Source organism: Carya illinoinensis, chromosome 8 (genome assembly GCF_018687715.1).
Source record: "Carya illinoinensis cultivar Pawnee chromosome 8, C.illinoinensisPawnee_v1, whole genome shotgun sequence".
In the NCBI taxonomy this organism is placed as follows: Eukaryota; Viridiplantae; Streptophyta; class Magnoliopsida; order Fagales; family Juglandaceae; genus Carya; species Carya illinoinensis.
In genome coordinates this window covers 5054788-5077527 of record NC_056759.1, presented here as the reverse complement: position 1 = coordinate 5077527, position 22740 = coordinate 5054788, and the positions used below count along the sequence as shown (strand labels likewise).

Genomic DNA, 22740 nt, shown 5'->3' with positions numbered 1-22740 from the left:
TTTTGCTGAACCATCATATGTTTTAGATTCTATAGATGGAGAAGATATTACAAGTCTTGATGTTTCTGATTTCTTTGAGAATTCTAGTGGTAGAGTTGATCATGAAAGTGGTTCCTTTTTAATTAATGTATTTCCTTTATCTTATTATAAAATATTTTTATATTCTACAATATTTTGTAGTAATGAAAGTTTTATTTATTCTTTTATACTTGTTATAAATTACTGATGATATGATTTATCTGAGAATGGAAATGGAGCATTCCTGAAGGATCGCCCTAAATCAATAATTTTATTGAGTATCTCATATGAGTGATACTTGTACCAAAAACTCATTATGATTTATGCACCTGAAGTTGCATAATTGAAATTGTGGAAAGAATATATATTTGAATGAACGTCTCGAATGTGCTCCTGAAGTAGCAATATCGAGTATGCTCCTGAAGTAGTAATATGAAATGCAAACGTTCACAATATATTCTAAATCTGTATCAGTGACTGAGCAAAATAATGAGCTTTTGATAAGAATCATTAGTCACGTCTTACTAGATCTATATCATTTCCTGAAGTGAATGATAATGAATTTATATCATTCTATTCCCTGAAGTGAAAAAAATAATGCGTTTCATTCAAAGAAACTAAGAGATTGGACGTGATAATGAATATCCTTTCGGGCCAGAAGCTCGTATTGGAAAAGTTGTAAGCTTTCTCTTTGAGATGATATTATACAATTATTGAATCAAATATTATGATGCATCAAAAGGTGATATGATTCAAAATATTTGTATATTTTCATGGTTATCTTGATCATCCAAAATCAATTACGATAAGTCGAATGATTTTCATATGGACGTCCATAAAAGAACCAGAAGATTCTTTTACTATAAAGTTTTATCACCAGAAATGGAAAGAAAAATTTGCTTGAAGCAAATAAGATGAAATTATTCGACGTTATCTTGATTATCATATGTGAACTAGAAGTTCAGATGATAATTAAATTTTGGATACAATAAGATAAAAATGTCTCATATTCTAGCTGCTAAAATCCCAGCGAGGATTGAAGTCCCTGTAGGACAATTAAGAAATTCAGCAGTCTAAAGACATGTATAAAGGCATGTGAGACTTATCGATATAAAAGATAGAGTATCTCAAAAGAGAAAGGCACAAATAATTTGGTGCTCCTGAAGAGGCCATACCCACAAAACAAGCAATAAAGTCCATCCAAATTCTCTGTATAAAATTCTCTTATATAAACTCTTGAAGAGTGCCTCCTGAAGAGGTTTTTCATGAAAATGTCTTCCTTTGAAGAGGGACAGATTCCTGAAAATAACGAGATCTCGTTACATTTCATGAATAATAGAGAAATTATGGATAGAAATAAAATCGTTGTCGACAACGTATTTCCATATGAGATGGCAATTGACATTACCAGAAGTAATGATGAAAGTGAATCAAGAATTGTTAAAGAATACGACGTAAAATATTGGCCAAATTTGAAAGAAACAATTCCTGCAGAATTGATTCACTAGTAAAATATGATGCATCGGGACTTATAGTCCAAACACCTAAAGAGGTGATGCTTGTTGAATGTCAGTGGGTATTTATGAAAAGGAAATAAAAATGTGATATATAAATCACGAGTCAGTTTCTCAATTCCTGCAGAATTGATATCACTAAGTAAAATGTGATAAATATGGACTTAAAATCCAAACACCTAAAGAGGTGATTTTTGAATATCAGTGGATATTTATATACATGATATAAAAAGCCTGAAACTTTTAATATGAAAATGTGATATAGAAATGACAAATTAGTTTCTCAAAGAAACAATATTGATATGATTTTAAAGTGATTGAAATCATATTGAGATTTTTATTAGCTTGAAAGTTACCGAGAGTTTGGATATGCATGATTAACTGCATATTTATATGGATCATTGGATCATGATATATATATGAAAATCCCTGAAGGATAGAAAATGTCTGAAACTTCTAATATGAATACATCTGGAAATATGTATTCTATCAAGTTTCAAAGATCCTTATATGATCTAAAGCAATCCAAACGCAAATGGAAACAAGCTATTATTGCAGTTTATATATATGATTTAAATGTCATTGAGGCTCCAGAAGAGCTCATGAAAACTGTACATATTTGAAATATAAATCTGAAACCCTTGCGGCTTCAAGGGGAAGATGGATGATGTTATTAGTCATGAAATACCATCTTTTAATACAATTAGTATTTCAGATTCATATTATGGGTTTGATATGAAGTGTGCATTATTAAAGAATAAATAAAAGGGAACACACAGAATATCTACCAAAAAATAGAAACACAAATATGAATATTTGTAAAATATTATTTTATTATTTTGAAGTAAGAATTACAGAAATTTGAGGCACTTTGCCTCATTCTTTAAACGCTCTTGTTCTTCAAGAATCTGCATGGCATCCCTATCTAAAGGGGTGGGTAATCGAAAAGAAGATTTAAGCAAGGATTTTAAATTCCTATTCTCTTGCTTTATTGATTCTATCTTCGTGTTGGACTCCAGAAGAAGTCGCTGAAGTATAGCAATATTCTCGTGGAGATTGTCAACTCCACAAGTTCTGGATTGCAGTCGCTGAGAAAATGCGACAATGGATGATGAGTATCGGGTACCGAGACTCACAAGCTCATAGATAGCTTCATTATCTGACCTATGAGTCAGATCATTATATTGCATAATAGCACCTGTGGTAGAAGCAGGTACAACTGATGAACAAGGTGCAGAGTACCTCATATATTGACCATGAGAAGATCGCTGAGCCATTGTAGGATAAGAATGCAGAAAGAGATTGCAGAGTAAAAATGCAGTATGATTACAGAAAATTGAAGAAGATGAGATGCGAATGAAGATGAGCTGAATATCTCTTTTATAGAGAAAATTATAATACAACATCTCTCGTGAAGCAAGAGAAAAGAGATGAAATATAGCTTCATAACTCTGCGGCGCCTGACAGCATGCCTGACACCTACAGAGGAGTTGAAAATTCGCGGTGCTTGTCTGATCTTAAAAGGCTGGCCACCGTTTTTATTAAAAAATGAGGTTAGCGGTTTAATGTTGATGAATTCTCCACTAACTGTGTTATTTACAAGAACTCCAGAAGAGTACAACTCCAGAAGAGTAGTGATGAGCAGAAAGATCCAGTTGTGATTATTTTATCAACATGGATCAAATCCACAGTTAGTTGGATGTACAGATGCGAGTTATCTTTCAGATACACACAAGAAGATCATTGCAATTCATGAGAAGAAAGTTGAAATTGATATCAAAAAGGTACGGTCAAGTAAAAATCTGACAGATTTATTCACTAAAGCATTACCAACTGCAATATTTAAGAAGATTATGCAGAACATTGGAATGCAGAGGTTTGAAGACCTGTTATCATGCACTACCAACTGCAACATTTAAGAAGATTATGCAGAACATTGGAATGCGGAAGTTTGAAGCCCTGTTATCATGCACTTTTCAGGGGAAGTAATGTCTTGAAGACTTGTGTTGATTGTACTCTTTTTCCTTCACTAAGGTTTTATCCCACTGGGTTTTCCTTTGCAAAGTTTTAATGAGGCAATCCTAAAGCATTCGGCGATACACATGAATACTGTACTTTTTTTCCTTTGCCATTGATTTTTTCCCACAGGGTTTTTCCTTGGCAAGGTTTTAACGAGGCATATTCTTTAAATATGGTCATCCAAAGGGGAAGTGTTATAAACTATCTTGAATTGTATGACCACATTTATCTAGTCGTCAAATGTATAGTACATAGTACTAGCATAGTGAGTTGGTCGACATATGCATAGTGCATAGTGCTAGCATAGTACTAGCATAGTAAGTTGGCTGACATATGCATAGCGCATAGTGCTAGCATAGTACTATCATAGTGAGTTGGCCGACATATGCATAGTGGATAGTGCTAGCATAGTGAGCTAGCATAATCCCCTTTGTACGCCTATATATATCGTTGAATTCTTTAAGAAATTCATAAGTTTCATAACCTTTCTGAGCTCTATCTCTTTCTCTCTCCTTTTGAAAATTTTATAATACGTTATGGTTCTCTCTTTTCTATGATTTCATAACACCAAACTATATTTTAAAAGAAGGTATATTTTTACATAAAATAACAGATATACAATCCTTTTTTTTTCATAATTTTTTATCTAATTATATTTTAATTTTTATAAAAATAATTTCATTTTATATAAATATTTTTATTTCAGAATATGAATTTATAAAGAATTATAAAAAATTTATACAAGTATGGCTATCATATAAAATATCCTAATTTTAAAATGTCACGTTTTTTTGGTGTTGTTTCTTTTCATAAAAAAAAACAAAACGGTTCCTTCCGCAGACGTGACAATTAGCATTTCAAATTTGAAATGTCAATGGAAAACTGTGGAATAATCTCCACACGTAAGTAAAAGAATTTTAAGCGACTGAACATCCTAACCTTTGAATTTGAGAAGCAATATAAAGTGACAATTATTTCACAGCCAAGTGATGATCGACAGCATTTCATGTTATCATTATAAAAAATTTTATTAATCAACTTTACGCACTACATCTTATATATAATTTTTTAATTTTTTTTATTAAATATATAGTATAGGAAGAGAGTGCGTCAATATTGTTACAGTCGACTACCTACCGCTACAATAAATAATATTGTACACAAATCGTGTAGATCTTTGTCACGACCACGAATCGTGCACGGTAATAATGGTTAAAAGCTAGCCTCACGTCTGACGAACGAGTTTAAAGTTTCAAAGAAGTCCCATTTGAAAAAAGAAAAATATAATTGTAAGTATAATTATGTATTAATTTATATATTAATATGATGTGATTGGTTAAAAAATAGATTTTATTAAAAATAATATTAATTTAAATTTTAAGTATGAATAAATCAGTATTGATACACAGATTAGTACGCGACTGTGCTTGTATATAGTAAAACTCTTTAAAAAATATTGTGCCGGGTAGTACCGTTCAAGCATATCGTTCAAGTGTACATTCGATAATTTTTTTTATTTAGTAATTAAAAAAGAAATTTTAAATATATTGATATATTTTTTAAGAAAAAAAGTCTCTTTGCCGCTTGGAGTTGACCGCCGGGGTTGATCACTGGATAAAAAAAAAATTTATTTTATTTAGTGATTAAGAAAGTGATTTTAAATGTATGAATTTTACTACATATAAATACAGTCACGTACTAATCTGTGTACCAATACTGATTCATTCATATTTAAAATTTAAATTAACACTATTTTTTATAAAATTTATTTTTTGATTAATTATATCATATTAGTATACAAATTAGTGTATAATTATACTTATAACTATAATTTTTTTTAATTGTATTAATATATTTTTTTTATTTAATGATAAAAAAATGTAAAAAAAAATTAAAAAAAATGCTGGGCGGTACGGTATGTTTGGGCGGCATGGTAGCCGGACCCATTTTTTTTATTTTAAAAATATTTTAATTTTTTTTTAAATAATAGAAAAAACTTATAACCAAGGGGAACGCCGGGATGAACGCTGGCGGCATGGTAGCCTGCCACATCTGATTTCGATGCACGCATTGCCATAATTGGTAAGAGAATTATTATATTAATCAAGTATGGTTGACTCTCGTAATTTATTCCGTTCTGACATCTTTATTCATCTGTAGCTTTGTCTACTTGACGTCGGTGGTGTAGATAATTCATTGAAGTCGGTGTTTTATTAAATGAGAGCCGTAGGCCGACCACAGTACGTTTTGGCTTATAAAACTAGATTTTATGGCCGACCTCCAAATCTCTGGCGGCTGAGGTGTGAAAGGAGGACGACTCGGGGAAGATCCTTTCCCTATAAAAACCAAGCCAATTCTCTCGCCAAGATTATCCCATTTTCAATTGATCTGTGCCTAGAGTGACAGGGAGAGAAACTGTGTTAATTCCCAAGGCCTTAATTAATGGAGAAGCCCCATGCAGTCTGCATCCCCTACCCAGCTCAAGGCCACATAAACCCAATGCTAAAGTTGGCCAAATTCCTGCACTACAGAGGCTTTCACATCACTTTCGTCAACACAGAGTTCAACCACAAACGTCTCCTGAAATCCCGAGGTCCCAACTCTCTCGACGGCCTTCCCTCCTTCCGATTCACAACAATCCCCGACGGCCTTCCTAAGTCCGATGCCGAAGCCACCCAGGACATTCCGTCCCTGTGCGAATCCACGAAAAAACATTGCTTAGCTCCCTTCAGAAACCTTCTTCGGAAACTGAACGACACCTCTTCGTCAAACGTTCCCCCGGTCTCTTGCATAGTTTCCGACGGTGCCATGAGTTTCACTCTTGACGCAGCAGCAGAACTGGGCGTCCCTGAGGTTCTTTTCTGGACGACCAGTGCCTGTGGTTTCATGGGCTACGCTCAATATCGCCGTCTCGTGGAGGAAGGTCTAACACCACTCAAAGGTACTACTACAAACTTATCAATCAAGTACAACTTCATTCTTTTATTTTCATAGCCGCTAATTCTCTTTTCATCTTCTGCTAAACACTATGCTTGTAAGTAGAACTTTAAACTATTGGCATGAACTGATCTGATGTATCGATTGTGCAATTTCTTTGATGTGCAGATGCGAGTTATTTAACTAATGGGTATTTGGATATGGTCATAGATTGGATTCCTGGTATGAAAGGTATCCGTTTCAGAGATCTTCCAAGCTTCATTAGAACCACAGATCCTGATGAATATATGTTAAGTTTTCCAATGGTCGAAGCCGAGAGAGCTCGAAAGGCTTCTGCTCTTATCTTTAATACGTTTGAGCCATTAGAGCAAGAAGTTTTGGACGCACTTTCATCCATGTTTCCCCCCATTTACACCGTCGGTCCCCTGCAACTTCTCGAAAACCAGATCCCGGGTGGTGAATATAAATCAATTGGATCAAACCTATGGAAAGAAGAATATTCGTGTCTGGAATGGCTGGACAAAAAAGAACCCAACTCCGTTGTTTACGTGAATTTTGGAAGCATAACGGTCATGACAAGTAAGCAATTAATTGATTTTGCTTGGGGACTTGCAAATAGTAATCAAACATTCCTGTGGATTATAAGGCCAGATCTCGTGGAGGGTGATTTGTCCATTCTTCCCCCTGAGTTCTTGGTACAGACCAAAGAAAGGAGTCTTTTAGCAAGTTGGTGTCCTCAAGAACAAGTTCTCAGCCATCCGTCCGTTGGAGGATTTCTGACGCACAGCGGATGGAATTCCACGATCGAAAGCTTGAGCAGCGGAGTGCCAATGCTCTGTTGGCCATTCTTTGCTGAGCAACAAACCAATTGTAGGTTCTCTTGCAACGAATGGGGCGTGGGCATGGAGATTGAGGGAGATGCAAGCAGAGAGAAAATAGAGAGCCTCGTGAGAGCGCTGATGCTGGGAGAAAAGGGGAGAGAGTTGAGGAAGAAAGCCGAAGAATGGAAGAGGTTGGCGGAGGAAGCCGTCACAAGCAAATCGAATGGCTCATCTTACGCGAATTTAGACAAAATGATTAATCAAGTGCTAATTCGTTCTGCAAGAGAATAGACATAACAGCAGATTACTAAAATTATTCCCATCGTGTCGTTGTAATTTTGTATCCTCGTCATTCTACTTCTTTCACTTCTGTTTCTGGGATTCTTTTCTGTACGCAGTCTCCTCTCATTCTTTGTTTACTTCTTACATTTGTTTGGATCATTGGATTAATTGAGGAGTAAAAATAATGTATGTTTTTAATATAATATATGTTTTGATATAAATCTTCTGTTTAGATTTTATGCTAAAATTTAGATTTGGTTGAAATTATATTAAGATTAATAGAAGGGATTCCAATCAAGTTGCTCCTGATCATTTAGCAAAGCATGCTTTATCTTGTAATCAAGTACTTATAGACGTGGAAGATGTTCCTGTATGTATCAGATGTGGTGTATTGTCTTAACTAGTATTTTCTCAATGAACGTTGGTTTTATTTAAAAATATATATATATATAGAGTTTTAAAATTATGTTTTTCTAAATCTAAATTCTACAATCAATGTAACCCAAACCAATTTACTGCACTTTGTAATTTTTGTGGGCCAACTATTTTAAGACTGGTTTGAGTGGTCAATTATTCTTAGAAACCGGATGTGACGCCCCCAAATTCCGTTTGGGATCGAACGAAAATTTAAAGTGTCGAGACATGCAACACAAGGTTACCTGCCACCGTTCATGACATTAAGATGCAATGTTCCTAACATGCATCTAACAATATGCAATATTCGCAACGGATAATTTTTTTTTTTTTAGCAATACTATGCACCAAATTGAAAATATCCCAAATGCTTAAAACATACTTCATATATAAAAACCTATTGAACAACTAAAATCACAACACTAGTCCCAAATAGTTATGATCCAAAAGTACTGGAGATGCAACTCCATCGTACAAGTAGTAATTTAACTACTATATTAACATTAACGACGCACCGTCATTCAATCGACTGTGTCTAGTTGGTCAGCTCCTGATCCTCCTTCAGGTCCTGTAACAAGATCTACCATTCGGGGGGAATGGTAATTGGGACTACCACAGTGAGATTTGTAGTTAACAAAAAACTTCCACACATGCTAATGATGCATGGATGACAGTAAAAGCATAAATGCATAATCAAATTCATAAATAATTAAAGCATAACTTAGCGTACAACATAGCATAATTGACATAACTTAAATTGAAACATGAACTGAACTTGACTTGACATGAATTTGATCTGAAACTTGACTTAGTATGAACTTACTCTGAAACTTGAATTAACATGAAAAATACATACTCCACAGTTGTTGTGGCCCCATGTATTCTACGTGTAAATACATACTCCACAGTTATTGTGGCCCCATGTATTCTACGCAAACTTGACTTAACATGAAAAATACATACTCCACAGTTGTTGTGGTCCCATGTATTATACGTGTAAATACATACTCCATAGTTGTTGTAGCCCCATGTATTCCACACATTCATAATGCAGTTAAATACATACTCCATAGTTGTTGTGGCCCCATGTATTCTACACAAATTGAATGTACTCAAGATGAAACGTGACTGGAATACGAAAGGACTGGAGCCCTGACGTAACATAACGTGATTTGAACATAACTTGAAATACATGACCAACTTGAGATAGAAACATTTCGTAACATGGCATAACATATAATAGACAACATATTTAACATGACATACTTGTAATGTACAGTAATACATGACAGAATATATTATCTAACAGATAAAAATTGATGATAGAATAAATTCTGTATAATAGACAATTACGTGATAACTTGGCATGACATGACATATATGATAACATACATACATACACTGTAGTTCCTTTACTTAGCACACATACACAGTAGACTGCTACTAAGTTAAAAGCTAACTTACCTCGAGGAACTTCAAGTGCGATCACGAGGAACTGTAATTGTGATTCTAAAAGTTAGAACTAAATCACTAATAATTTGAAATATGGAAAATACTAACTTAAAGAGTAAAATTTTCATTTTACTCTCTACATGTGAGAAAATGACCGTTTTACCCATAACTTAAGGATTTTGCATACTAACTTCAAAAGTTTCCAAAATTTACATTCCTCATGTAAATTTTGTCCTAAACTTAAATATCAACTCAGAAAAATTTAAAACAAAACACAACTATGGAAAACACACTATGACCGAAACATCCATAGGCCATTTCCCTTGATTTTTTGTTGCAATTCCTTTTAACTTCAAAACTCATGCTTAAACCAAAATTTTACAACAAACATCTTCCAATCCTAAGTTCAAAATCATACTTAAAACATCCATTTAGAAAAAGCCAATAATCAACACCAAACTTTTTTGTAAAAAGATCAAAGCACTTGAATCACAAGTTTTGACCTTAAATCAAAACATCTCCAAGAATTTCAAAAATCAAATCTTACTTCTAACATATTCATAATATCACCCTAACATCAATCATGCTTTAAATCATCAAACCAAAGTCACCAAAATCACAAAATAACATTTGGAGTTTTTGGATTTACACTTAGTCCAAAAACAGAAACTTTTGCCTCAACTAGTTTTGATAAATCTCTTGATCTATAACTTATAAATATATGATCTTCAAACCAAATCATCACATGGTTTAAAAAGATGTCCTAAAACATATATAAGCTTCTAATTCAAGATCACATGGTTAGAAATTAACCAAAACATAAATTTAGCCAAGAATATCCACACTTTGGCTTATTTGAATATCTCTTTGCATAAAATTTCATATATTTGAAACTAACATCAAATATCTTCAAAATAATAATATAACATGTATATAAGATACTTAGGATCCTCCAATAAAATTATTAAAGTCATTAGAATAGGTTTAGACCACCAAAGAGTTAAACTTTCTCAAAACAGAAACTGTTTTTCTTCTTCCAGTTTCTAAGTTTCTAAATCTAAGAAAATCTTTCATCAAAACCTTTAATCATGCAAAAATCCTCAACCAATAGTCACATATACATGTTAACAATACTCCATAAAAATTTCGGACCAATATCTATCCATTAGCTTGGTCAAAAACTCCAAACTATAACATATTCTCCAGTTTATCTCCCAGAATGACATTTTTATAGTTTACACAATATTTTACTGACCAAATGATCTTCAAATAGGGCAAATAAGATATCCATGTAAACTAGACTCAAAAAGGAACAACTTATATGAAGGAGACTTTATGATAAAACACTTACAACAGCTTCGAAATGGGCGTGCAAAAGAACTCCTAAAAACTGTCCGAGAGAGAGTGTTTGATAATCTTTTATTGGAAGGTGTAATTGAAGATAAGTTCATGGGTGCTGGCTGGACATACTTATGGACGGGAGGTGATAAGGCTGGAGTTGAGAGTTGAGTGTGGTTTTCTCCTACCCAAAATATCTATAAAAGATTATCTCAAAATATTCTATCCAATAATGTCTACAAAAATCAGCTCAATATATTTTCTAAATGTGGAGTAGACTTGGAAGAGTAAGGTGGCTAAAATATTTCCATGTATCTAAATAAAATTTTGCTAACCTAATTTGGACATTACACACTGTGATTTTGAAAAACACTACGCTTAGTACGTTTACCGAGCTTACTATTCACTCCAAAAATAAACGTAACAAACTTAGTACTGAAAAATCCTCAATATTCAATTAAGTCTAGTGGTGTAGACTATAATGTATTCTGATACTTCTAACTATCTCAAATAATTAAAATCGCATTTCTAGCACCATAGTGAGGGATAATACTAACTATGTTGACATGCTAAAACCTATGCGATTAATCAATTCGTGTAAACTTACAGAGTTTTCACGAGATTCTTAAAGTCAATAGAAATTCCACAATTGAATTTCTAGCGGCTGTTACACCGGACCAATGAGAAATGATTCAGACCACTCTCAAATAAACAAATCACATAACTCTTGCAAAAACGTAGTCTCTACCTTTAAAAATTTGTAAAAAAAAATTATTATTTATTAGTGAGACATACTTTTATATTAAAGGTTTATATGAACTTTGTCATTTTTAAGCTTATGGGTATTATTACTCATAATGACTGCCGATGGGAGTAAAATAGAAAAGAAAGGGCAATAAATTATGAGAAATATTATAAAAAAACTTTACAGCTGAAATTTCCACTCAACAAATATATAATTTGTCATTTTTATCATTTTATTTTAGTACACATATTTAAATCATATAAATCATATATTAATTATGTGGAGATGAATGATGTAAAATTTTCATGTAGGATTACTATGCAAATAAATATGTGGAAGTATTGTAGCCAAAGATATTTTGACCAAGTATTTGATTAATCCATTACAAAATATTTATATAATTCCTATTTAAAATTTACGCTCATATATATAGAGGACCTATTTGAAAAGCATTATTATAATAGTATTTTTTGTACAGAAATATTTGAAGCTTAATATTTTTTGGAGAAATTTTATATCATGATATAAAGAAATAATCAACTATTTCAAATAAAATGACTGATATAAATACATGTAATTCATAGATAAAAAAAAAAGTATATGAAACAAGTTTTTCGTATGCAGATATTAAAAAGCAATATATAAAACATATATCTAAACTATATTGAAAAGTATCACAGGAAATCTTTAAGGGTAAGTTTTGAATTCGAATAGTATGTACATCATAAAAGTTTGTTAAAGTTAAGGAAACATTATTTTTACAATATGAGAAAAATATTTACATCTGTAAGTGATGTCGTTGTTTTGGTTACGGGATGCATAGATATTACGTTAAATTTTGTGTGTTGTACTTGTTTTTTAGATTGAGAGAGACTCAATTTATCTCATTTTATCACTATAATTTTTATAAATTTTAACACAAAATATAATACAAAATTTAAATTTTTAAATCTTAAAACAATAATAATATTAAAAATTAAAATTTTAATAATATTTTAATAAATTTTCAACTTTCATCTCAACTGATCTCATCTAAACTCATTATCTATATCAATGACAAGATACTTAAACAAAAATATAAATCTTCAAATTGATGTAATTTCATATAATCCATTAATTATATTTTATAATAAAAATAATTTTATAATTTAATATAATTTTGCATAATTGACTAAATTATTTTATTTATTTATATTAATAAAAGTCACACCACTACTTTTAATACTCCATGTTGTCCTGATGAATTTTTTATTATTTATTACTCGATATAAATGTGGGTCTCAAAGACATTTATTCATTGGATTGAGACTTTTGAAGGAGATAACGAAGATATGGAAATATATGCAGGGGCAAAATAGGAATAAATATTGTAACATAAAATACTGTTTATTCACAAATTGACAGTTTTATATATAAGAACGACATCTAAGATCAATAAAGAGGTTATTGTTTGTTAATATTTATATTTTTTAGTTTTTAATTTTGATGTAAGAATTTAAAATTTCAAAATATGGAAGAGTTTCTACTGTAGTAGTGATACAGCCATGCTCTTGCAACTGTAACATAAAAAATTTTCATTACAATCGTATCCGGTTGCTTTGTTACAGTTGGGACAAGACATGTAATAAAGAGTTTTGTTACATACAAGCATAGTTACGCACTAATATGTGCATCAATACGGATTTATTCATACTTAAAATTTAAATTAACACTGTTTTCAATAAAATCTACTTTTTGACCAATCACATCACATTAGTACACAGATTAGTGCACAACTATGCTTGCAACTATATTTTTCCTGTAATAAAAATCTATAAAAAAATTTATTCAATAAATTTTATTTATTCGATACTAATTTATATATAAAAAAAAAAAGAATGAAAAATTTAACTGAATAAATTTTTAAAACAAATGAAATTTTTTATTAATGAGTTTTAATAACTTTATTGATAATATTATGAATAACACTTTTTTTTTCATTGATAATATTATGCCTACTCCTAACCATTAATGTGTTAAGAAAGAAAATATCTCCCTACACTCAAATGTCCACCGTCTTCTACCTTAGCTTCACAAGATCTCTAAAGGCTAAAGCTCATGCCTTTTACCCGTCGGCTCACCCAAGAAACAAGAGAAAACTTCTTGCCCCATTTCTCTCTCTCTCTCTCTGCCCTATACTTTCACCATCTCCCTACCGACGGTCGCAAGCCCCGACGAAGAGGACAACCACTGCTGTGTGAGTTTTTTTAATTTCTGGTTGTTGGATCTAAATGTGGTTGTTGGATATGTGTTCCACATAATCGATTTTTTTTTTTTTTTTTTGGGGCTTGGGAATCGATTGGATGCAATTCATTCCATCTTGTTGTTATTTGATTCAAAACTCTTATGATTTTGTAAAAATGTACGAAAAGTTGAGATTTTTTTTTTTTCATTTACTTCCGTATAATTTTGGGTTTTATAGAAGATTTGGAAGTAGGGTATAAATTGATAGAGGATTCATCTGTTAATCTAGATCTAAGTTGAAGAAGGTCGTTCAAATCTTGTCTGTCCTCTCTGTGTTGACTCCGTTTGGCCTTTTTTTCTTCTTCTTCTTTTTTTTTTTTTTTTTTTTTTTTTTTTTTTTTTTTTTCTGTCATGCATATTTGTATCATGTATTTGATCATAGTCTGGAAATCAAAACATCTTCAACTGAGAGCAAAAAATAAAAATAAAAAGCATACCGACTTATAGAAGACAATTAATATATTTTGTTTTCTTCTTCTGTTGGTTTTGATTTTCTGGTTTTTGAGTTCAGGTGTACATGTATGTTTGGGTATATATGTTTAAACACCCAAACATGTATTTTTGTCATTTCATCTGTGTATTGAGGCACTCTGTTTGGGTGTATTTTTTTGCCATGCGTATGCGCATCTTCTGTTTTATTTGATCATAGTGTAGAAACTCAAACGCTGAGAAACCCCCGTTCTCCAGAAAACCACACATAAATCGTTAGAGGGAAATCATTTGTTCTGTGTTTGGGGTTTTTTTTTTTCCTGTATTCGTATGGTTTTGTTTGATTCTGATGTGGTTGTTCATGCATGCGGATGGTGTAGATTTCTTGTTGATGGCTTTATTCTTCATATCTTTATTTTTTGTTTTTGCTTTTTTCGTTTTGAAGTTTTTTGGTTGTCACTTGAAAAGCTGTGGAAGTTTGTTGTTCTTGTTTCTCAAATCCTCTGAAAAACAACTTTCTTATGAACTGATATATTTAACTTCTTATTAATTGTTATTAATTTTGTATATAGATTAGATTGTATTGTTTTTTACTCATGTACGTGTATTATTCCGCTTTGTATTACTTGGTATGATTGTTTTATCCTGCCTGAGATTCTTATATCATCTCTTATTCATCATTACTATTTTCTTCAAATATTGGAATAAATTATTGGTATTTTTGTCATTCATATGTCAGCTACCAAGAACTAAGAAGTGAGCTACTCCGTTTACATGTATGGCAAAGCAAGTAAAAAATGGAAGAAGAAATCATACCACACAACGCAGAGAACAAAGCAAATAAAAAACAAGCTACTAAGGTCCGCTTAAGACGCAGATAACAAAACCTTCAGGAATTGAAAGATTGTAGCTTTTTACTGTTCTTCGTTCCTCTCATGTATTTGGCCAAATTTATTTGTAACAATTAACTATTGTATGCAAATTGTTACAAATAAATGATTTGAATAAACAGTTAGAAATATTGAGTCCAGAACAATGAACATTAAAAAAAAAAATACCTCTTAACGTTGAGAGCTGAGATGTAGGACCTAGAAAACAGAAGCAAAGAAAGGATTTGGTAAATGAAGAAGGTGAAGTCAGTATTATACCAAGCGGTGTTAGATTTATCTTCTAGAATAAAATTTGAATTTATCATTTTGACATCTGTAAGTGACTAAGTACTAGGCGGTCGGCGAGGATTTGAGGGATGAAAGAGGTTTTAAAAATCCACGTAAGGGTAAAATGGGATATAAATGTTGTAACATAAATTACTATTCATTTGAAGATTAACGCTTTTATAAATAAGAAGATATATATATATATATATGTGTGTGTGTGTGCGTGTGTATATGTATATATCAGGTTGACTGGTGCCACTGCTCCCGGTGAATAATTTGTAAATAAATATATTTTTAAGCAATTAAGAACTATTACAAGCTTTGAAAATCAATAAAGATATTTTCCTTTTGCATAAAGCTAGTGTGCCGTTTGGGAAGTACCGTTCAAGTGTCCCACTCAGTAAAAAAAATTTTATTTTTTTTAAATTGATTTTAAGTGTATTAGTGTATTTTTTATTTTATAAAATATTTAAATATTAGATTTACACACATTTGCCTAATTGGGTGAGACAGATTTTAATAAAAAAAATATGAAATTTTATAAAAGCAATCCATCTGTGCCAATATAAGTAAGAAAAATATCAATCTATCTATAAAGCCATTTTGGACTATTATATCGAGTTCAAAGGATAACATACTTTTTTTGTTGAAGTAAGGTCAAAGCATAACACATGAAAACATATGGCACTATAAGACAAATGATTTTCAATATCAACACTCTAGAATTTTTATTTCCTAAGTCATGAATGGATAGTTTCTATTTTCTTGGTTAAAAATTTATAAAACTATGTATTTCTGCACTTTAAGATTACTCAAAAGTGCGTTTTAAGTAAATATTTGTAAATTTATTTTGCTTTGTCCTTGCGGTTTTGTGCTTTTACCAACACTGGATTAACCCAACACCATCGAGGCAAGCAATCTTTGATGCAAGTGTAATTGAGAATTAGATAGATAAAAGAAAAGAAGGAAACATAATAGTTAATTTTTACTTCAAAAATTCTAATATCTGCTTTCACTGTAAGAAATGCACAAAACTATCTGGATGAGTTTTAATAGATGACAAATAGCCTGTTTAGGATGCCAATGACAAGTGTCAAAAACACCAAAACAGGGATACCATTGCCTTTGGTCACCTGCAACATGGAAACCATACGCACGTTGCATCCTTCATCTTTTAGCACAGCAACCACAGACAGCCATGGACATCGCGCCCACGGGAACCAACAAAAACCAACCCAACAACATGAGGATCTCAACCTCCATGGCGATGCCTTGCACCACCCATGGACGGCAAAGGTCAAACCTCAGCGCATCATGGTCTCTACTCCATGAACCGACCCCTCTTTTTGTTCATGAAAAACTCAAACCTTTGTTTCCTCTACAACTCCTCACGTCGGGCACGCCCAAAGGAAGCAAAATGCCACCGTCAGCATCCATCTAGTCCATTGTTGCATTCATCCTTTTCTTCTATTTTTTTATGATGAAAATAGAGCTTGGCCACATAAACCACTATGTACAACCACAAATGCACCACCAATGGCAATATGGCATCTATATAATGGAATACAAAGGCTTGAACGTATCATAATTAGGCACTTTTTTCTTGGAGATTTTAAGTTATTAGAATGGAATACAAACGGATACAACAACACAAATGGTCACAAACGGGAGCTTAATTGGGACTTAACAGAAAACAAGAAAGTTAATGGTAAAACAAGAAAAATTACAGTTTACAGTTAGATAGATACTTATTATAATAGAGTAGATATAAAAAAAATGTTATAAAATTGAAAAAAATAAAAGAACTAAATGGCACGCCTAACTGTAAGAGTTGGCGGTATAGTAGCCCGACTTTTTCCTTTTTTGGTGGTTCTTCGTATTCAATTTTGGATAACTCAATCAAGAAAACAAGGGTTAGAATGGACCCCTTATTGACAGTTGCGTTGCCCTTTTGACCGGCCAGACAATCACTCTATTGGTAGAGTTGCATTTTATTATTATTAAATATATTATTAAATACTTCCCCATTGGAAATAGTGGAAGCCCATGGACATCGAACACTTCCCTCACCGCACTTTCATATGGGAATTTCAGAAAAACAAATGGGTTAGGTTGGCTCGAATTGCTTGTTGGTCTTGGTTCCATTTCGTACCTCAGCCGAAATATAAATTATATTAGTAAATATGGCCCAAATTAGAGGTTGAAAGCCCACGAAGACTTGGTATTCCATTATATATTAGAGCGGATTGATATTAGTGTGACAAGCAAATTATTCTTATTATTTAAGGGTATGATGAACAGATAAACATTATGTGAACGTGATCTCATTATAGTATTGATATAACATTTCTTTACGCCTATATTTACAGATGTTAGGTAATCCTAAATGACTTCTGATGATATATTTGAGTTATTATATACTATTTTTTACCGATTTAAGTATCAGAATAATTGTAGGCATATAACGCCATCACTCTTTGAAATTTGCTGGTAAATAATTATGTTTTGTTAATAGGACACATCCCTTATAGTTGGGGTTTAGAAAATTGGCACGTTAAAATAATACCAGTTTTGAGTCATAGCCATTTATTCGAGTAGGGTAGCCTGTTATTAAAACCTCACCAAGGTATCAGCATGCAAAGGCTCCCAAGATTTTAATTCATAAGTTTTATTACGGCAAATCGTTTCAAATTTGTGACCACGAACAAAACAAAGAAATATGATTTTCTAACTTTTGCCACTGGGCCGGTTCCTTGGCATCATGCCAACTACCCTCTTTTTGGGGTGGGATAATGCCAGTTTTTCTATTTTTGATAATTTAGGAATTTCTTTAATAATAAAAAATTAGTTAAATTTATTATTATTAATTTTTTAAATAATAATAAATTATAAAACAAAAAAATTAATAAATAAATTGGTAAAAACGTTTGCTTGTAAACTAAAATGTCTTCAAACTGTATTTTTAATGGTAGAGAAAGTATAAGGGGAAAGTAAAAAGTGAAAAAAAGACAGTTTTTAATGGTGATAATGAATGTTATCATGGAATGGCGATAGTGGATGATCAGCTGTTCAAAGAAATAACTAGTCTCTACAGTTAAATGAAGATTAAAAAGAATAAAAAAAATAATAATAAAAAAAACATAAATGAAGATTAAAAAAAAACATTAACTATTAAAATAATTATAAAAATAAGTGCATTAATTAAGGAAAGGGTGGCGACTACGGTTGTAATTGGTCCGATCGGAACTGTTTTTGGACAAAATTTAAGATCGAGTTGATATACATTAATTTTATATTTTTCAAAAGCGATTGCGTACCAGTTACGTTACCTTCCTAAACCGGTACTCCAATTATAATAAAATGTCAATTTCTTAGAAAAAACTTGTTTAAAAAAGAAAAACTGCTTTTAAAAATTCTATTTTATTAAAAATCTATTACTATTTACAAAAAATCTACTTTAGAAAAAAAAAACTTACTATGTATAAAACTTCTTCTATCAAAAATCTATTTTACAAAAAAAAAAAAGCTATTATGTAAAAGAAATTCTACTATTAAAAAACTCCTAATATATATTAGTATACTTATTAATCAAAATGAAATATAATTAATATACGAATGTATATTAGTATTACTAATGAATTATGTATTTATCAAAGATTCAGAAGGAATATTTTGAAAATTTATTAGGCCATAAAATATTATTAATATATATTTTTTATGTTTAAAGCACATGATTAAATAAATTTTCATGTTTAATATTAAAGTTTTTTGTTTTAAATTGTAATAACATTATATTATATATACTTATGATTTATATTATTATATATAATTATAATTCATATTATTGTATATAATTATAATTTATATTATTATATATAAAAATTATATATAATATAAAAAATATTATATATAATATTAAAAAAATTAATTTAATTATGTATTATAGTAAACCAATCCGATCTTACAAATCATAGAACTGGATCAGTTCCGTCTAGTTTTGACATTTTATAAACCGGTTTCAGACCAAACCTATATAAAATTGTGCTGTTGTTACCGGCTCGGTACAGTTTTCCAATTAAAATTCATACTGCTATCGGCAACTTTCTATGGTTTGAATTTTAAATTTGTGATATTTTTAGTTTTTAAACTTGTTAGTTTGGTCTTTATAAGAAATCTATTTTCTTTGGCTTGAAGTTTATACTGTTTAGAGGTTTGTATTTCTTCGAATTTACTCTTTTTTTTTTGCAATAATTATTTGAATTTCTTGGTTTAGTTTGTCTTTTTTCTTATTATGGTGTTGGATATGTCTTGATGCACTGGGTCCTATTTTTTTATTTATTGTTTGAGGTGATTATTTTGATTTCCGAATTTTCAAATTTAGTTAAACTAATTATTATTACATTTTTAAATAATAAAAAAATAGAAAATAAAATTAATAAATAAATTGATAATTTGGGATGCCGTCATGACGGCCATTTGACTCGATCATAAAATTTAAAGTTCTCAATCATAAAAAAATAATGTTATTTTTTTATTTGTCCATCCTAAATCACACTTGCTCAAGTGACACGTCTTACACTACACAGCACATTTTTTTTTCTTTTTAAATTAATTAAATTATTCTACTCATTTTTCATATACCATATATTTAATAAGAGAAAAAAAAAAAAATATGATATGTAGTTGAATAACAAAATTTTGTTTACAATTTATCTCACAATTATTTATAAATTTTTCTTCTCGTATTATTTTATCTGTACAATCAAATGATGGCTTAACTACACAAACAAGAAAAGAAAATTAGATAAAAGGATTTTAAAAATGAAATAAATTAATAACATGAGGTAGGAACAACATATTCATTTGAAATGAGATAAGATAAAAATATCTCGTTTGAATATACTATTCAAATAAGGTAAGATGAGATATTTTGAATAGTAATAAAATTTTTGAATTAAGATGAAATAAAATAGTTAATAAAAAAATATGTTTTGAAATAGTAAAATGAGATGAAACAGTTTTTAACTTTCAACCGAATTGTGCATTGTTCATTGTCTGATTTCACTGTTTACATAATGTTTACTATCAAATTTTATCATTCATGTATTGTTCACTATTTGATTTTACTATTTATATACTGTTCATTTTTTTTTTATTTAAATGAATATTTTTAAAATTTAAAAATAAAACATAGTATGTTTTGATAAGAAAACTAATATACGGTAGTGTATTCAAACTGGTCTTAGAAGTTATAATTATATGTTAAAAGGGATGAAAAATTCTATTAATAAGCCTCATACACGATACACAATTTTTTTGTTATTTTTTTAATTTTTTTTTCTTACTAAATATGTGGCATATGGATAATTAATAAAAAATTTTAATTATGTAGTGTGTGATGTATGACGCCTACTAATAGCAAAGCTCAAAAGGGATAGATATAGACGTTTTAAAGATTATTTATGTATGGCGTGAGTAGAACTCTATATCCCTCACGTTACTATTTAAAATACATACATACATATATATATACATACATACATGTATATATATATATATTTATTTATTTATATATTAGTTAAATGCTGGCTTGATCATATCCTCAAATCAACGTTTTCTTGAACTTCCTCTACCACTACACCCACTAGGGAACGCCACTTATTGAAGAAGAGTAGCGGCTGCTTGACTTCAATGATCAATCTTCTATTTTTATTTTAATAATTACTTTTTAATTGATTTGTATTTTTATAAAATAATGATAATTTTATAATTTTATTTTTAATTATTTCCTATTCAAACCGATGTATAGAATAGACAAAATTTCGGTATTTGAATACCATATGTATGATTTCTGATTTTTTACCAATTTGTCGTTGCTGGTTGAAGATTCTCAGCAACCGTAGGTCCAATTATTCAGCATCTGCCGTCTACACCCAAAAAAAAAAAAAAAAAGAAAAGAAAAAAAGAAGAGTCGTGCAACACTGTTACACTCCCTCTAATTAAAAAAGATAATGCTTTTCCATAAATAATAGTTATTTATGGTGTTGATCGTTTTTTTTTATTTAATGTAATTAAAGAAGTGTTTCTAAAATTTATTGTAAATTTTTTATAAAAAATATATTTAAAAAAGGCAAATTTAGCGTATTCGGTGGCGTGAATTTTGTCTGTAGGATGATACATTAATAAAAGAAGAATATATTATTTAATGCAATTTTTGAGATTTGTCCCATGGCCTAACGTACCCACGTGCGTCAAGTATAGATGTCAATAAAAGCAATGATATTTACATTTATAATTATACAAATGTCACGTAGTCTCTTTAAAAAAATTAAATTAATACGAAACTTACAGGAAAAAAAAATTAATTTTTTAATCATAGACTCTACTCTTTTTCAAAATGATTATACGGCGTTTACATATTCTACGACTGTATGCAGCATTACTCTACCAATAAATAGAGCCTCAACTTTAGAGTGCGCTTCGATTATCGTACCCATGCAATAGTCAAGAAGATGGAACGGAGATCACTCGCACGTTGCTGTCACACCGCAGCCTGTACGTGTGACAACTGTAAACACTAGCCGCGGAACCATATAATAGGGCTGTACAGAAAATCGGAAAACCGGCCAGAACCGATCAGACCGGCCGCCGGAGTAGAGAACCCGCCGAAATCGACAGAGAACCGGTCGGCTGGCGGTAGATTTTAAGCCAAACCGACGTCAGCCGGTTTGGTTCGCGGTTCGACCCAGGGAAAACCGCTGAACCGGCCGACGTCAGCTTATATATATATTTTTAAATATACTTATATAGAACGACGTCGTTTCACTCATTTAAGTGAAACAGCGTCGTTTTTAGGATGCAGTGTGTCAAAAATATATATGTAACGGCATCGTTTGACATAAGCCAAACGGCACTGTTTTGACCTAGGGTAACTATATCCCTCTCATCATCGTCTTCAATGTGCATTTGAAGTTTCCAGCAGCTTCTAAAATCCCCAGCAGCAGCCACCCTAGCCTCTCGCTCTCCGAGTCTCCGTCGTTCCCCAAGCACTGCGTTCGAAGTTTCACTCTTGTGACTTCGATTTTCTTCTCTCGGAGTTCCAGAAGTTTAGAGTTTGCTTTCATTTGAAGGCGATAGATCTTGCGGCTATTTGTGATTTTGGCTGTGTGGTTTCTGTGAAAAAATAGGCTTTCGTGCGAATGGTGATGGAAACCGATTTTCAAACCGAATAACCGATTGATGCGAACCGATTGAACTATGGCCGGTTCCCTTCCCCCCCGTCGATCGGTTTCGGTCGAGAAAGATGAAGGTTTTAGGTGTCGGTGGGGTTT

General features: G+C 31.2%; 1 protein-coding gene and 1 long non-coding RNA gene across 2 annotated transcripts; both read left to right on the top strand.

Moving 5' to 3' along the window:
• Positions 1 to 5850: 5850 nt before the first annotated feature.
• On the top strand, positions 5851 to 7812 carry LOC122318055 (7-deoxyloganetin glucosyltransferase-like). Its single transcript, XM_043135184.1, has 2 exons — positions 5851 to 6492; positions 6657 to 7812. The coding sequence occupies exons 1-2, from the start codon at positions 5994 to 5996 to the stop codon at positions 7598 to 7600; spliced, it is 1443 nt and encodes a 480-aa protein (XP_042991118.1). The 5' UTR covers positions 5851 to 5993; the 3' UTR covers positions 7601 to 7812.
• A 5677-nt stretch (positions 7813 to 13489) lies between these two features.
• On the top strand, positions 13490 to 15577 carry LOC122318299. Its single transcript, XR_006244792.1, has 2 exons — positions 13490 to 13776; positions 14992 to 15577. It is a non-coding gene; the product is annotated as an uncharacterized LOC122318299 (long non-coding RNA).
• The last annotated feature ends 7163 nt before the right edge of the window (positions 15578 to 22740 follow it).